Source organism: Chironomus tepperi, unplaced genomic scaffold (genome assembly GCF_022539635.2).
Source record: "Chironomus tepperi strain 1889 unplaced genomic scaffold, CSIRO-AGI_Ctep_v1 contig_359, whole genome shotgun sequence".
Classification (NCBI taxonomy): domain Eukaryota; kingdom Metazoa; phylum Arthropoda; class Insecta; order Diptera; family Chironomidae; genus Chironomus; species Chironomus tepperi.
The window spans coordinates 354,854-373,337 of NW_027226481.1; the positions used below are offsets into that span (position 1 = coordinate 354,854).

An 18,484-nucleotide genomic window follows, 5' to 3' on the forward strand; every position below is an offset into this window, starting at 1 on the left:
ATAAACATTGCACAAACAGTCTGACCAAAAATATAAATTAAGTTAAAATGAGTCGAAAAGTGTGTATAATATGCTTAGTAAGTGAAGTAACAACACGATTGTTCTGTATGCAAGCTGCTCAAAACGAGGATGGACGTAGATATGAATTGTTAACAGGAATTAAGGTGAAAAAATTAAATCATCGTTTAAAAAATTATTGAATTTAATGTAATTAATTACTTTAACAGCTTAAATGTCCTGCTTTTATTTGTCAAAGATGTTCAATTGACCTAAGTGTAGCAGCTATTTTGAAAAATAAAGCTTTAGAGTCAGCTAAATTTTTAATTCCATCACTTAACCAAAATAATGTTCCAGCAATCAAAAATTCACCTGTAACAAAATCATCGACTCAGTCACAGGTTCCAACAAATAAGCCTTCAACTCCATCCACTTCTCAAATGACTACAAGCATTACACAAGCACCCCTAAGTCAAACTTTGACACAATCCAGTAAAACTGCTTTACCGTTAGGCAGCAACATGTCAAGAACCGACAAGATTATGAGCTCCACAAGCATTATCTCATCTACAGTTATCAATCCACCTATGGATATGTCAAAAATTAGTGATTTATTCAAGACAAATCCCAGTATATCAATAATAAAAACCAAAAGAAATGATGATGGAAATAAAGATGCTAAGGATGCATCAAAAGAAGAATTTCCAATTGATCACGATGAGAAAAAAAGTCCGGTGAATTACAACACCCGAATTACAAAACGTCGTCAAACTATTTGTGCTGAAAAATTTTATAATATGCAAAAACAGGCAGAATCGCAAGCAGGAAGGAAGTTAGGGAGTTTTCAGCCTACTATATTAGCTGTTCCCAAGAAAATTGTAAAGGCTGAAGTTGATAAAAAAGCTGATAAGAAATCTTCAGGAACTAGGCAAGAGAAAGCTTCTCAAAAGAGACAAGCTGAAGAAATCATCGACAAAAGCAGAAAGAAGCAAAAAATTGACGATGAAAACTTCCCAAAGCAAGCAAAAGGGAAGAATCAGTCACAAAATAAGTACAATATGCGTCATAATGCTGTTAAATCACCGGTACCTGAATATCAATATTGGATAAAATCAAAAGCTGATGGATATTATATCGAAACTTTCAAGTGCTTGGAGAGAGCCACTAGTTACCTTGAAAAACTTCCAAAAGACGCAACTTATGGACCGTTATCAGACGATTAATAATTTTAATCACTGTGCAATAATTATTTGTGATATTTAAAGGTAAGATCCTTTGTTTGTTAACTTATAGTAGATCTAATAGCTACTTAACAACTAGTTTTAAAAATTTTTAAAATCAAATTTTTTTAAACTTTTATTTAAATGAAAGTCCTACTTATAGTCAGTAAAGCTTTGTAATTTGATAAAAGATTTGGAAATTAGACATTGAAAACCTTACAAATTAATAAGATTGGTTGAGAACCATACCAAAACATTTGTAGGGTTTTAAGCTTAAAAATGATACATTTAGATTTTGATTGATATATTTTGAAAATTATGTGCTGTATTTCAGTAATACATTTGTAAGTGAATATTAAGTATTTGAATATTGTTAAAGACTGTAAACTGCTGTTTAAAATGTTTTTATTATGAAGAATAATAAATCTTGTCATCTCATTTAATGGATTTCTTCTCGTTGGGTATTTCCCTCTCAAATTCTCACGAATTGGCATGTCTGTTCTGAAAGCCTTATCATTTGTTGCTTTAATTTCTCGGTAATAAGAGTTAGTCACTCAGTTTTGTTTCCATTCTCTTCGCATTTGATTCCAAAGAATTTGTAAGCCATCAAATATGAAAATTGTTTTGATTTTACATATTTTTGCTATTGTTATGGTCTGTAATGCTGGATTATTGCGAAGAGTTGTTAGAAGTGAGCCGGTAGAAAATGAAAATGTAGAAATTGAAGGAACAAAAAGCACAGAAAGCCCAAATGTCGATGAAGTTGTTGTACAACCAGGTGAATAATTTCATATGAATTGAGGTTCGAATAAAGGAATTAAAATTGATTTTTATAGTTTTTCAAGATATCAGGGCAATCCACATATTCGAAATTAAGTGTCCACCAGGAAGAGTCTTAATCGGTGAAACTTGTAGAGACGAGAAGAAAGTTAAAATATTTTACTAAATTAATTCTGATTTTTGAATTAAATAAATTGCAATTTTGATAAGAATGAAATAAAGCATGAGCAGTTTTAGTCATATGATGTCATGAATTGATTGGTCTTGTGTATGTTCTCATGTAGATCTACCTTTAAATTCTCAGAATTCTCTAATGCAGTTGTCCATATAAACCTGAAATGACCTATAAATTCATTACATCTACAGTCATTTTGTAGTAATATTCCTGACGACAAAACCATCGATATATTGATTTTGGAATCTGAACAATTCAGTTGATGAAATTTTGGTTTATGCTCTACAATTGAAAATTGTTTCACTGTCGAGTCTCAAACTCAATTTTGCTAGATTGATATTACATTATGCTGGAATTGCTTCACCCATTCAACCCATCACGACCATCATTAGATTGGAATTAAAATTTAATTTTAAAGCCACAACAATTCACATACCAGAAATATTTTATGAGCGGTACTTCCCTCTCAAATTCTCATGAAATGACAATGAGTTTTTGTAAAACAAAAAGAACCTTATCAGTTGTGACTTAATTTAATGACAAAAAATTTGAGTTGATCACTCAAACATCTTCAATCTAGTGCTATAAAATCTATGAATAATTAGGCTTATCTCTCAGTCACAATTGAGTATTCTCATCGGAATCAATAAAAAAATGAAGTTCCTCGTAGTTTTTTATATTTTTGCAATAATTTTGGTATGTAATGCTGGACTATTACGAAGACATACCAGAAGTGAAGCTGTGGAAAGTGAGGTGGATGTAACTACTGAAAGCAGTCAAGTCAATGGAACTGAAACAGGTATAACAAAATTAAGAATTAAAAAAATTTAAAGTTATTAAAATAAATCAATTTGTAGCTACCGAAAAAGCAGGTCCACAAACTATATTTGACATCAAATGTCCACCAGGACGAGTACTTGTAGCCAATACATGCAGAAAAGCTAATAAAGTCATAAGTTTCTTCTAAATTTGTCTCCCAAAAGCTCTCAAATAATATAAAAATAAGTTGTGATTGTGATAAGAATGAACATTAAAAATATATACAGCAACAGCATTAAATATGTCAGCCATAGACAAAAAAAAAATATATTTATTTAAATAGCTTAGAAAAAAATTGTAAATCAGATTTAATTCTTTACAATACACTTTTGTTAAGTAGATTTATAGCATCAAGTATTATGCGACAGTTTCTGTTTGTGCATAACGAAGATGGATTTCTCCTAAGTGTAACATTTTAGGTAACTTATTGTTTGAGGATGAAAATGGTAAAGATAAAGGAAAACAATCACCAGAAAATAAATAAAAATATGTAACATTGTAAGCAGATTTTGTCGTATTAAAATATCTCCTTATTTCCTTCTTGCTTAAGATCTTGACATAAAATTTTTATGCTTCATGCTCTCTGTTAATCCTCATTGTAGCAAAAAAAATTTATACTTTTTTTTCGCAAACATAGAAACATTTTTGCGAGGTAGGATTACTGATTGATGTGAGTTTCTAACATCATGATGCTCGTGAATGGATTTATATCGGTTTAAAGATGCTTGCTTTCCAAGTGTGCTTGCTCAAAATTATATTCGGCGATGTTAATATGGATTTACTTTTATTGAAGCTTTAGGAAATGAGATTATTTGAATGGGGATTCTTGTAGATATAAATTGGAGCTAAATAGGGTGAATTGCTTAAAGCTTTTTGGAGTCATCTGGTGGAGGTTTGAGGAAGTAGAATTTGAAGTTAACTAGGAGAGTCTTAATTCTGAAGTTGTTACCTTTCTCATCATTACCTGTGGATATTCTAAAATTTCCTGGATTTGCCGGATCTCCCGCGTTTTTTACACTGTGCTTTTGTCTTGAAGATCAGTGGCGCAGCGAAAGTTTACGGAACTTTTTGAATCTATTGAGTGTCGTTACGTGAAACGACAGTTTTCTAATTATTCGAATATTTTAGTTATGATTTAATGAATCAATATATTAAAGTAAAGTTTGTTATGATTATGGACATTGTTAATTGATTTAAGGATCTAAATGCTAAATAACGTATTAATTGAATTTGTATTTTGTGATGAAACATTCTACTCATTTATAACGGTCATTTACAATTCAAATGTATTAAGTAATTGTCAATGCACCTGAACATTCAGGGGAAATAACCTGAGACTTTCTTTCCCTTCAATCTCGTGGTCGAGTAAGATGTTCTCACAATTTTTCTTAAAATTTTAAATACTTAATTAAAGTAATTTAAGTTGTGAATAGTTTTCTATAAGTGTTAGTGAATAAAGTATATTTAATTACAAAGAAATTGTAAAGTGGATTTTACTCAACCACATATTTTAAGAAAAATTAGAAAAATAGGACATTTTGTGAAAATCTTGTGTGTTAGCCTTTATTAAATAATTTAAAAGTGTTTAATTAATTAAAGTATTTACAATTGGGTGAATCGAAGCCTAGTGGAGTTAATTAAAGTGATAATTTAAAAGTTTCATGTAAAATCGAGAATTTCCACGTGTAAAGTTTCTCGTATTATTTCGGTCGCGTGTAATTAAAATCGCATCATTTTGGAAGTTGTGTGAAGCATTATAAATCACACTGAGCAATCAGAAGCCACGTCAGGACATAGAAGGAAGCATTTAAAGAATCCAGTTGGCCAGAAATCAACATCCAGTAACTCTGTAGTAAGTAAAATAAAATACTTAACCTCTTCGTTTTCTTTTATCTTCCACAAGCATACAAAGTTGACTTGCTTACAAGAAGCAAGTTCAAATCGCACAACAAGCTACAGAGTAAACCATTTCTGGTCAACGAGTGAAACAACAGGCTCACATGAATCAAGTAAGGCAACATTAAAGTCGTTAAGCAAGAAGCGACTTTTACCGCCAAATAAAAGGCACATTGCACAAGTAGGACAACATATAAAGTCGTCATGCAAGAGACGATTTTTACCGCCAAACAATAGGCACCATTTTAAGCAGAAACCGTCAAAGTCATCAGAATTAACACGCAGTTTATCAGTCAGTCACTTTACACATAAGTGCATTCATCAGTTAGTCACTTTACAAGTAAGTGCATCGTCAGTCACTGTAACAAATAGTGCAAACCTTAGTTAGTCACTTTACAAGTAAGTGCATCGTCAGTCACTAATAAATAGTGCAAACCTTAGTTAGTCACTTTACAAGAAAGTGCATTCGTTAGTCACAGAGGTGCAAACAATTTAAGACTTTAGACGGTAGACACAACAGTTAGTCACTTTACAAGAAAGTGCATTCTTCAGTCACAAAGTTGTAAATCAACTTAAGTCGTCGGACAGTAGGCGCATTTACATCAAGTCACTTGCAATTACATAAGTGCAGCATACAGTAGATGAAGGGAAAGCATCGAAAGCATCGAAGTATTAAAGTCGTCATGAACCAGGACGCATGTTTATAGCAACAAATAAAGCATCAAAAGTCGTCAAGAATTAGGACGCAAAAAGTTATAATTAATTATTTCTAGCAAGTAGCGAATAATTATTAAGTCGTCAAGAATTAAGACGCATATATTCATCATCAATTTATGCTAGCAAGTAGCAAATTATTAAAGTCGTCAGTAAATAGGACGCATATATTCATCATTAGTTTAAGCTAACAAGTAGCAAGTATTTACTGAAGTCGTGTAAGAGCGCATCACAAGTTTGACATCAAGTCAAGTATTATAACATAGTGATCAAGTCACATCAGCAACAGCGCATTTAAACTAAGGAATCGTTATGAGAGCTGATGGATCAGAAGTTGATGTTCAATTAACATCACATAATTTAGAAATCAACGTAAGCAAGTTAAATTTCAATGCGAACAGTCAATTAATGTCGCATAATTTGAGGACTCAAAGGAAGTTCAATTCGATTGATAAGTCCAGCAAGGAATTGAAGCAGATTATATTGGCACAGACAGAACAACTCTCAAAGATACTGGGATTGTTACATTTATCGTCGTCTTCAAGTACTTTTGGAACAAGATCCAATAGTAATATAAAAGGAACAGAAGATCCAGTGAGGCTACAACAAATCTCAGTCAGCAATGCTTTACTGCATACAAATAAAGCATCAGCGCACATAGACGATAAGGCAAGGTATCATCAAGTAATATCAGCATCAGTGAACAATAGCGCATCGAGTTCAATTTATAATTATGATGATTATAAGTATGAAATTCGTGACAATAAGATAGCGACGAACTTAGGCTATAGTTTAGAAGCAGTTCAACAATTGCCAAAGCAATGTTTGATTTGTGCAAGAACAAATCACTACACGATAGAGTGCAAGACTTATCGTGATATGGAAGCAGACGCAAGGCATAGCATAGTCAAAGCAAAGAAGCTTTGCATTAATTGCTTGTTAACATCGAATCACAATGCAAAGGATTGCGATGTTAAGGGAGCATGCGGTTATAGAGCCAATAGGTACTCAAGATGTACGGCAAGGCATCATATTACACTTCATCGATCAAATGAGGATCCAAATGAAAGTGAGGAGTCAACAGATTCAGATTCAAAGGAACATGAGTTGTCACAGCAAGAAGAAACAGGAAGTCAACATGAAGCTTCGTACTTAAGTAGCTGTGTATCAACAAGTGCTCATGAAAAGCAGGATCAGATAGTGCAAGACTATTCTGATACAACATCAACAAACGATGTAAGTAAACCTTATCTATTACTTGCAATTGAGGCACTGCCAGTAAATAAATTAGAAGGCAATAATAAGTCAAATAAAGAATCAAATGAAATTCGAGAGTCAAATAAATTATTAGAATTGAATGAAAGTTCTACATCAGCTTTGGATATACCTGATGTATTGAATGAAAGTAATGAGCTTTCAAATTTAGTATCACATCTTAGGCTTCATACTGACAAGCAGTTTGAAGAAGTCAATAAGGACACAACAAATAAATTCAAGGTCTCTAAATTAAAAGTAAAGAATAGAGTGTCATTGAAACAAAGCTATGAAGCGTCAAGTAGCTTGCATAGTCACCACATACAGAAAGGAAATAAGAAGATCCAACAATTAAAGCTTGAAAGAAAGCGGATCTCACGAATTGTTCGATTAGAAAACATTAAAGGACGATATAAGGAATGGAAGATAGGATAGTTGAATTTGGTCATCAACATCAAGGAACATATTGGCATATGACGGCGCTTATTATTCTTCCGGCCCTCCCGAGGATGTCGTTACGTGAAACGACAGTTTTCTAATTATTCGAATATTTTAGTTATGATTTAATGAATCAATATATTAAAGTAAAGTTTGTTATAATTATGGACATTGTTAATTGATTTAAGGATCTAAATGCTAAATAACGCATTAATTGTATTTGTATTTTGTGATGAAACATTCTACTCATTTATAACGGTCATTTACAATTCAAATGTATTAAGTAATTGTCAATGCACCTGAACATTCAGGGGAAATAACCTGATACTTTCTTTCCCTTCAATCTCGTGGTCGAGTAAGATGTTCTCACAATTTTTCTTAAAATTTTAAATACTTAATTAAAGTAATTTAAGTTGTGAATAGTTTTCTATAAGTGTTAGTGAATAAAGTATATTTAATTACAAAGAAATTGTAAAGTGGATTTTACTCAACCACAATTGAGCTTTGATCTCAATGAATTGCCGCACCTTGGACGGTTTCTTAACCTTACATCCCCTTATAATTTTTCTAGACAACTATTTTCGTTTGGAATAGTATCCTGGGAGATGACTTGATATCAGAGCAAAACATCTGAGCTGACTTGGCTTAACTTCGAGATCTTCAATTCAGAGATCTCTAGATCTTCAATCTAATATGCTTGATAAATCAGATTTTGCTCCACAATTTCACTTATTCATCTAAATTTCATAACAGCAAGTCACCAGAAAATCAAAATTTATTGCTCGGGTGCAGCAAAGATAAACTTAAATAAATGATCACTTAAAATTTCTGATTTCTTTTGATTTTCTTCCTCTTTTTTTTTGAAATTTAAATACTTTTCATCTTATGCTTTTGTATAAGAGCTTCCATTTACTTTTTAAAACAATTTTTTTTAGCAAGATATAGAATTTGAGAAGAATGAAAGTACCTCAAGGGAAATAACTCGATATACCTTATTTGAAATTTATTTTTCTTCTTTAAAACGAAACTTACAAGAAGCATGGAAAAAAAGCACAAAGGTAAAAAGAGAAGATAGAAAAAAAACTGTCGTGAAATTTATGTTCTTTACTTTTTTTGTCATAAGAAAAGGAGCTCAAAGCTTTTGCTAAAAGGCGTAAGAATGAAAGTAAAAAAAAATCTGAGCTCTTTATCGTCTTTAACGTTCAAATGATTCATGTTTTTTTATGCGACAAACCAATGTAGATCTGAGAGCTTTACTTGAGTTCCTTCAGATTAAGATCTTTTCATTCGTACTTCTGAATTAATTGATTTTTAGCTGTTTATTACTTGAACTGAGAGTATTAGTGAGCATTTTGGTAAGAATATTGAGACTGTCTATTGATCTATTCATTTTGAATGTCGTTCGGTTCCATTTTGTTTATTATTTGAGGTTAGCATAAGATTTTGTGTTGTATTGTAGAAAAAAATAAAGTATTTACAGCTGTAAGCTTTGCAGTTTGAATTTTGCCATCTTTTTTCTTCAGGACAATCAAGTTTCTGCTTTAAACAAGCTTCTAAATCTGTTTTATCTCCAATAAACTTTTTGAAGTGAGAAAAAATTTCAAAAAGTTCGTTAAATTTGTTTATTTTTTGAAAACCAAATAATATCAAAGTAATCATTTTAAACGTTTTGCAAAAGTTGTTCAAAATCAATACTTGCTTTTCAATTCTGTTTATTGGCTCAAGAAGAAACAAAATTGAAATCAAATCGGATTTTTTTTTCTCTCCTAATGTAAGTAGAATTGATAAGTAAATAGAAAATCTTGCTCTTAAATGGTTTCCAGAGGATTTTGTAGTATTTTGAAATGTACAAAAAAACCTTAAAAGACAAATGTATTTTTAATAAGATTACCGACGATTTTATATTTTATATATTCATAAACTCTCTGTTCAAATCAAGAAAAAGGAACATCATCCTTAGTAAATGGGATTTTTCATGTCCAACATTCATTTTCTATTATCATAATGACAATTTTCTCTCTTACTTCCATTTTTTTTCATGTCCTTAAATATTTTACAAAATAAAAAATCTCGTCCTTAGAGATGTATAGACACACGTACATATATCGAGATATAAAACGGAAAAATAGGACTTAAAAGAAGGTAGAAAAAAAAGTCCTTGCCATGGAAGATAAATGATGAACAATTTTCTGTCTCATTTTTCATCTCTAAATTATCGATCTTGAAATATGTTAAAGTAAAATGAAGAAGAGACGATGAAAAAAATAAAGTTTTTCTTTCCATTCCATTCATGCGATACTTTCTAAATCTCTGCACAAGAAGCTATGTCGATTTGTTGACTTTAGGGGATAAAAAGGTGCCAATGATTTCGACAAATCGATTTAAAGTTATTTTTTTCTAGTCGACTTTTATCCTTCATAAATCTTTCCTACTTTTTTTTCGAGAGGATGAAATATCTTTTTTTGAAAGAAAGATTTTAATTCCTTAAATTGATCGTCGATTTCATACCTGAACATGTGTATCACATTTATCCAATGGGTGATGTAGACTTTTCTCAATGTTAAAGGTTGTGAAGGGCATTGAGTGTTTAAAGATTGACAGTCTAGATTCGGTTCCTTTGTACTTTTATTTACATGATTTGTGGCACATATTTGGATTAGCCAAGTTTACTTGACATACTTAAAGTATTTTTTAACCAAATTAATTGAAAATTCGAAAAAAAATGAATTGAGTTGAAACCTTGTGAGGTTAAGCTGTCAATGGAAGTTGAACTCATTATTATCAGGAAAATCGTAATACTGATGTGTATTCAGGTTGCATTTGAACAAACAATTGAGACAAAAGTTTATATTTGAACAATAACTTAAGAATACAATTCATTACTTCATCCTTCATTAAAAATCTGGCATTTATTCTTTACTTTTTGTAGATTTCTTTAGATTTTAATGAAACAAGAATTCTGTTATAAAATGGGTTATGCTTCCGAGTGACACAAATGAAGAAGGCTTCATCAGGAAGCTTTTGAGGCTTTTTTAAAGCAAAGATCGAAGTCATCTAGAATTTCATAAGGAGTCAATTTGACTTTTTGATAAAAAAAATCCAAGTCAACTTCAAGGATTGAGCTAAAGTTACGCCTCTCTGTTCCTAAACACCTCTCAGTCGTTCCGAGCAACACAAAGCAAGCAATTGCATGAATTGTCGCGGATATTGAGATTCCAAATGAAGCCTTTGTGTCACTAAGGATTCAGTCGATTAATGACAATGACTTTAATGCATTTTAGACAACGAATTGTCACAAAAATATGATGAAACAATATTTACATGAAAAACTACTTAACAAAACAAAATTCAATCCCATTAAAAAAATTATCACATCTTCACACCCCTTTATACAAACGAAATGTATTTACTTTTGTAATATTTTCCTCCATTTTAACCGTTATTTCTTTTAAAAACACTTTTATTAAAAGCATATTCAACATTTTTATCTCCTATGCAAATAGAAACCTTTTCCCTCCTTTTCAATTCATTTTTATGGTATCTAAGGTGAATAAAGTCGGGAAGAATGGAAAAATACAGGAATAAAAAAAGAGTGTGAAGATGTGAAACATAAAACCGTTTTGCATCAGTTCACATCCACCCTCAACTTTATCGTTTCTTTCTCTTGTCAACGATTCATAAAAAGCATTTTACTTTATACTTTATTCTTTGTGTAAAGCTATCCCGAGCGGCACAGAGCGGTGAATCGAAGTCAGTCGTCAAGGTGCTGTCAGGGCAACTTAGCGTCTCACTGTTAATACACTTGCATTGTTAAAAACCAATAGAAATAGCTATCAAGTAGACATGCACATGCCACTCGGAACGGCGACTTCTCGATGCCCTATCGAAGACCTTGTGCTGTTTGGGTTACTCACGAAAGAATACACATTGTATCACTTTTATTTCTGATTTTGTGGAACAAAAAACTATTTTGGAATCGCGAAAGCAAGTCACGTATAAATTCATACAAATTGTTTGAATTGTTGTATTTCTTTACATCTAGAGATGGTAACTTATGGGATTAAGGTTGTTTATGAGAATTTGGAAGATATCTGAGGATTACTAGACACTGAATTGATGTCAAAACCTTTAAAATTGATGGAAAAGTCTAGGAATGATGCAACAAAGATACAGGAAGTGTTACTGAGTCTATAACCTATACCTGCTTCAATATTCAGAAACCTCTTCATTCCTGCTCACTTTAACCAGATTTTAAACAAGCTCACCCTGACAAATCCCCCCAATTATCAAAAGATACCTAAAAAAATTGCGTAAATCTCTGACTATATCCACTTACAACTTTCTCGAGTCAGCACTCTTCTTTATACTTTAGATACTATTAAATTATCATGGTAAGTACATAAAGGATTTACAATAATGAGGTTAGTAAATTCTTTCTGGCATTCAGCATTCAAAGCTGAGGAAAAGAGAACATTCAACCAAAGCACAAAATCGCGTTGCGAGAGCAAATCAAAGTAAAAATAGCATCCGGGTATATAGAAAAAAAATGTTCTTTATTTACTCACGAGCCAGCAGAAACAAGGGAGAAATATAAAAAAAACGAGAATGAAGGCAAAAGCACTTAATTGCTTCGAATGCAAATATTTTAAAATACTTCTTTCTTCCTCCATCATCATATTAAAATGCAAGCATTGGCATGATGAAATGAAGAGAAAAAAAAGGGTTTTGTTGGATAATTAAAATTAGTTTTATACTCAATTTTAATGAAGTGTCTGGATTTTTCTTGTTTATTCACGTCCTTTCACATAAATTTTTATGATTTTATAGGCAACGGAACTGTTTGCACTTTTGTTTATGTTTGTTTTAACGTTATTTAATTGCCGTACGTTGAAAATTTATGAAGGTGAACGAGAGTCGGACAGTTACTTTAATGTCTCATGTTGAATTAGACTAGGGTTTATTACTTTTTAATCAGGGGAATCAATTTGGAAAGTATTCAGATATTCATTAAGGGGACGTGAGGAAATTAAGGAACTTTTAGCATTTTTAGGTTTCATGTTCCTGTTTGAATCTTAGACTACAACAAAAGACTTTCCATTTGATTCTATTGCTGACTCTATCAACTTGTTTGTACAAAATGTCTGTCCGCATATTTCAATGACATTCTTTGTTGACGTCCATGTTCTACACCAAGTAGCTTTTGGAGTTCTAGGTCACCGTTTCCCTTGTGAATTTCATCCAAGGACGGTCGAACAAACTTGAGTTTCCGTCCCAGCAATGACATTTCCACTTGTATTTTTCTTCCGAAAGACATGTCGAATCCAGTCGTACTTCCTCATCTGTAATTCCTTGTTGGTGTCTTGCTGACCTGCTTTCTGTAGAAGCTTCTCCTTCATTGCACTCCGTAACAAGAATTTAAAACCATCCTCTCCTCCTCACTAACCCCTAATCCTCCAATATTGACTTCAGCATCATTGTTTCAAAGGAAACAAAAGAATCATATCAGCAAATATGAAACGTTAGGCTTTCATCTCATTGAAATCTCATAAATGTGTATATTGTTGTATTAACAAAGCACGATAATGCTCATAGGATGTTTGAATAACAATATTTATTTAAGTATCATCATCTTGATTGCTAATTCCATCACAAATATTCCTGAATGTATTCAAAGATGAGCACAAAAAAAAAAGAAATTTTCTACATGCCTCTATGCTTAAAACCATAAAATGACAATTTATTTATGATTGATGTGAAGTTAATTTGCATAAAAATTATTCTCATCATTCAAATTGGTTTTCCTTATTTGTCTATTTTCTTGAATAAATTCTTGAGGGAAAAGTTACATAAATTTACATAAAATGATCCGAATCTAATCGTATTTTGGAGAAACACAACACACAGCATACAAGTTCACATCCTTCTCAACTTTTGGTTGGCTGAAATCTATGTCGATTGGAACTAACATACACGAATATATTAACTGACATGGAAATGAAGTAGAGAAAAACTAAAAGGTGGCAAAAACCTGCATAAATTTTCATTTTCTGTGGCTTTCTCAATCTTTTTGTGTCGCACAGATTCGCAAACTGTCTTCATGTCAAATGTCGAGATTTAATCTAGAGATGGAAACATCCTGTAGTCTATTTCAAGTCAAATTGTGCAGTTTTTGAAGAGTTTCCAACTCAAGCATATCATTCATCCCCAAAAAAAAGGAAGCATATCCTAGCTAGAATAAAAACATGGGAAAATTTACATAGAATACAAAAGAGTGATGTGTTGATGATACATAAAGTTGTCATTCGTTTAGCTGTCATCAAAACATCTCAAGAATGTGTCGGAAGTCGTATGGAAATGTTGAATTTAAATAAGTCTAGCTTGTACCTCTTTTTTACATCCACAAAAAAAAATTCTGAATTATTTTCATGATATTGCTTGGATGAATTTCTTTTTTGAGATATGTATAAACATTCTGCCTTCTTGCCTAGGTAAATTTGTGCAAACATGAGTTTATGTGTGCCTTAAACAAATATTATCAGAACCCATGGGTGAGTCAATAGAAAAATAATTTGTTATTTTCAATCAAAACATCACAAAAATTGGTTTTAAGCTTCAATTTTTTTATTGCGAGCCTTCTTGATTTAACCTTCAGGAATTTTTAGTACAACTAGAAAGCTTTAAAAGTTCTTTTCACACGATGTGAATTGAAATTCATGGCAATTGATCATATTGAACAGTTTTTATAGCTAAATCCCTTCTACTTCATTGTTGTTCAGTTTTACTTTTATTGAAGCATTTTTTCGGTAAACCTTTATGGGGATTTTGTGTGGATTATGATTAGATTAGAATATTTTAGATAGTTATTTGAGGTAGCTTGCACTTGCAATCGATAAAACTTTGTTTTCGAGCTAATTCCAAGGTAATCTATTTGAATCCAGTGTGGAATTAATCCAAGATTAATTGAAAAAGGCTACTCGGCGCTGGATGATAAGAATTCTAAAGTTATGACCAAATGGGATTAAGTCCGATCGACAATGGGTTTAGCCTTCCTTGAAGCTAGCTTTTTAGCAGTTTTGAAACTGGCATTTAGCATTATAGAAGCTATACATTTGGAATGGACCAGTGTTATTCTAATTTGGTGCTAGTTTCACTTCAAATCCAGTTTTACACAGGTTTGGTACAGGATTTTCCCAGTTTTGTAGCACAGAGTTGATCAAATTTGACTATATTTTGAGTGTTCAGATGGAAAAGAGCTATGTACAGATTAGATATTAGGAATTGACTGCCAACAATTAAATCAAATTCGGAAATCATCTCAACCTAGCAAAGAATTCAAATCAACCTGACCAGCTAACAAGAAATGCATAAAAAATACTTAAATTTAAAGTAATCATCACCTCAGAGACATTTCACCTCTTTAAACTCCATTGACCTCATTTAATAAAATTCAACGTGATTTAATTCAAAGGGACCCATTACATGCTTAGAAGCAGTAAGTAACATGCAGACATAAAAAATGAAAATAATCACATAAAAGTCTTGTAAACGTGCGTCCTAAATCAATTACATGAAAATTGTTGAATTGCTTTTTGTCCCAGCTACCATGTTTACGATAGCGGATGGTTTATTTGCTTCTCTGAACAAAAAAAAGGAAGTAACAAAAAAATATTTTCATTATTGCGAAAAGGACGGAATGTTATGTTTTTTGGTACCATGGTCGTTTCCAAAACTGTGATGACACACGCATGTCGATGCCTTTTTATGTTTATTTTCATACGTGAGACTTGAGGGTGAACATTCTTTACTGACCCAAAAAAAAGTATAAAGTTTTAACTTTAAATTGAGTTTTTTTAATGATGGGTTTCGAGTCATAAATGTTAAAGTTTTTTAGGTGATAAGTGAATCCTTATTGACAAATTTTCAATTTAAAGGCATAACACACTCTCGACTGGAAATGGGATAGAACATAAGCTTTTACAGTGATTGGATTTTTTGCTTTTTGGGAGAACATCCATCCATTATCATAAAATTTAACATTCTCAACCATAATCATTTTGCTATGAAACACCCCACCAAACTATTTTGATAGCATCAACAGAACTATTAAATGAAAATCTGCTTAAAATTGAAATTGCATTTAGATGTGGTAATTGGAAAATTTCCCATTTTTTTTGTTCATTCGTTTGACATTCACATTCCGTTTATGGCATACAACTTTTTTTCCAATGCATTTATTGCAATCGCACTCATCAGATATGTGTGTACGAGTGCATATGAATGGGATACATGTAGACACACAGATTGAACAATGTTGCATTTTACAAAATTATATTATTTTTTTGTTGTTGTGGAAGGGATAGGAAGAAAGTTAGGGAATTGTTGGGATTAGGGAGCTTTTTGTTAGTTTTAGGGATGTTGTGATTCAGTATTGAAATTGTCAACTAGTACGTGCTGAATTAAATTCATCAAGTAAGACTTTTAGTCAAATGGAATCAAGTGAACTCGACTTTAGTCGATTGAACGAAATTCCTATACAAAAGTAGACGCTTAGTCGACTTTAAGTCAAATTGACTCAAAAAATTCAATTTGAACCGACTTCGTACGTAATTTGAACCAACTCGATTGAAAATAACTCGACTCGACTTCAAGTTCTGATATATTTAAAAGATTGTTGATAACTTGAGGATCCATCAATCAATTGAAAAGTCTAACAAACTTGTGCTTTGACTTACTTACTTCGCTGACCATCAATCAGATCAACTGTATTCCGTGGGCTTACTCTGATGTTGTTTGAGACTGGCTCTATAGCTGACGCTGACTATCGCTTGCAAATTTCCAGTCGCAAATGCAATTCTGTCTGTATCAAGAGTTTCCTTCCATGAGTTCTTTGGTCGTCCTAGAAACCTTTTGCAATCCACAAAGTCATGTGCATTGATGTATTCATAATAAATACTTAAGTACTAAATATGCTCCATATTCATAGATTTTAAACACTCTTATAGAGTCATCCAGATGTGTTCATATTAAATACTTTACTAAATATGCTCCATATTCATAGTTCTGTAAAGTCTTAAAAAGTCATCCAGACAAATTGTCTTCCATCCAACACATCATCTAGTTAAAGCTATTAAGAATTTTCCACTTGACTTCCTTAACAGTTCAAATATTTAACACAAAATGTGAACAGATTACAAGATTACCATTCAAAAAATTTAAGCTAAATATTGAATCTAGACAAAAATCACATTTGAATATTATTGCATTGGAATTGATACAAGAGAGACAAACTTTCATGGTCAGCTATGATTTCGTCTCCCTCACACACACATTCGGCACTAAAATTGCTCAAGTTTGACAAAATAAAATGTTAATGACCCACAAAAAATTTTATAACTACATGCAACTGGCTCGATTCCAGCAGTCTCACAGAACTTTTTTATTCTTGCGGGATATAAAAATAAAGTATATTATGTCTATCGGATATACTCGAACATTTAAAGTTATTGTATTCATGTTAACATAAAAAATAATTCAATTTTTTTAAATAAAAATGCGTATGAGAAAGGAAAACGAGATATAAGGAACCGGAGCAATTTCTGATTTTTTATCAATGAACATTAAATCAAGTCATATGGCATATAAATTTCATATTGTACATAAAAAAATATAACGAGAAATAAATGATCAATCCAATAATAACAATTTTTTTTAATGCACACATAAAAGAAGGCACATTCGGGGACGAGGAATAATATTCAAAATCGAATATATAGCAAAGAGCAACAAAGGACTGAAAAAATAACAACTCACTCCGTGCTACATATTATGTTGAAAAAAAAAGAGAGAGTATAGTATTTCGTCCGGAAAACTTTTATGCAAATTAAATATTGATACAATCTGAAAAATGACTCCGGTATATTAAACTGTGTGGATGTTATTTGAGTCTATCCTACTGTACTAATATGTGTTTCGGAGTGGCTTCTTTTCGAAGATCAAAACGGTCGAAGTTAGAGAATATTAATGATCATTTGTTCCTTTGTTAACCTCAGGATGTAAAGATAATAAGACTAGCAATTGTAAAATAAGACTTAATGGCTCATAAAATCAAATTTAAATGCTAGATAATGCAGAACTGGACCTTAGTAAGCTATAAGTATGCTGCAGTTACTTGTGCGTTTTGAAAGTTTATTATCGTGTATTATATGAGACATCGAGATTCACAGTACTATTGGCAGCTTCATTAATTAATTGCTGAGATTGTAAGCATTAACTTCCACGTGAAACTAGGAAGGGCTTTTTTTAGAAGCTACTCAATTCTTCTTAAAGGAACTTAAAAAATGTCAATTTATTGGTTATCAAATGTATGAGACATCCAGAGTTGCAGCCCTATTAGCACGGATTGTGAGCATTAACTTCCACGTGATACAGGGAAGGCACCTTTGTGAAACTACTTCATTCCTTTTAAAGGATCATGAAAAATAACAATTTTCTACTAATTTATCCATCCATAAGTCATAAAGTGAACCTTAACATCAAAATATCAAACTTCAGCCATCCTAATCTTGACATATCCACCAACATAATATGTATGCAGATGATATATACAGCTATGTTTATTTTCAGAACTTATTCAATACTAAAATTTAGTTTAAAAAGATCAATATGAGAAAGCAAATTCACATAAATATACATGCATTGCATATATGCATAGACATATGCAAACTTTTAATGAGTTATCGAGCTATGTAGACGGGAAAAAGGCAAAAGTTTTTTTGTATTCCAATAAACTATCTCATCCTAGTTTTTGGATTTTAGTATCACACTCGGTTATGTGTAGCTATAAAATTGAAAAAAATCTTTATTACTGGTCTTACTTGATACTTTTTTAAAGAAATATTTACCATGATATGAAATAAGTTAAGTGAATTAAAGACATACAATGCACATCTCCTATCGTCAAGTTTAAATTGTGCTTGCTACTCACAAATCGTTACATTGCATGAAAAAGAACTTTATTCATTTAATACGTGATGGTATCATCATATCATGAAAGTGAGTATGGAGAAAATAAGCACAAAATGCACGCGCTCGTATGCATGCAGTGATTCATTGAATGAATTTTCATTGAGTAAATATGTTGGTGTGGAAAAGAAGCTTTAGAAATAGAATGAAATGGTGAAAAATGTGTGAA

The 18,484-nt window shown here is 31.8% G+C and overlaps 1 protein-coding gene and 2 long non-coding RNA genes across 3 annotated transcripts; all 3 read left to right on the forward strand.

Annotated features, from left to right (window-relative positions):
- The first annotated feature begins 4 nt into the window (after positions 1-4).
- On the forward strand, positions 5-1,256 carry LOC139095001 (uncharacterized protein DDB_G0284459-like). Its single transcript, XM_070646246.1, has 2 exons — positions 5-164; positions 228-1,256. Exons 1-2 carry the CDS (start codon positions 48-50, stop codon positions 1,218-1,220), a joined length of 1,110 nt encoding a protein of 369 aa, XP_070502347.1. The 5' UTR covers positions 5-47; the 3' UTR covers positions 1,221-1,256.
- A 486-nt stretch (positions 1,257-1,742) lies between these two features.
- On the forward strand, positions 1,743-2,251 carry LOC139094998 (uncharacterized). Its single transcript, XR_011544823.1, has 2 exons — positions 1,743-1,995; positions 2,054-2,251. It is a non-coding gene; the product is annotated as an uncharacterized lncRNA (long non-coding RNA).
- Positions 2,252-2,737: 486 nt separating this feature from the next.
- Positions 2,738-3,498, forward strand: LOC139094991 (uncharacterized). Its single transcript, XR_011544822.1, has 2 exons — positions 2,738-2,971; positions 3,030-3,498. It is a non-coding gene; the product is annotated as an uncharacterized lncRNA (long non-coding RNA).
- The last annotated feature ends 14,986 nt before the right edge of the window (positions 3,499-18,484 follow it).

What these genes read in the sequence shown, in the direction of transcription:
- LOC139095001 (XM_070646246.1), top strand. Translation starts at nt 48, where the DNA reads ATGAGTCGAAAAGTGTGTATAATATGCTTAGTAAGTGAAGTAACAACA. An exon ending in AATTGTTAACAGGAATTAAG is followed by an intron (nt 165 to 227) that starts GTGAAAAAATTA and finishes TTACTTTAACAG; the next exon opens with CTTAAATGTCCTGCTTTTAT.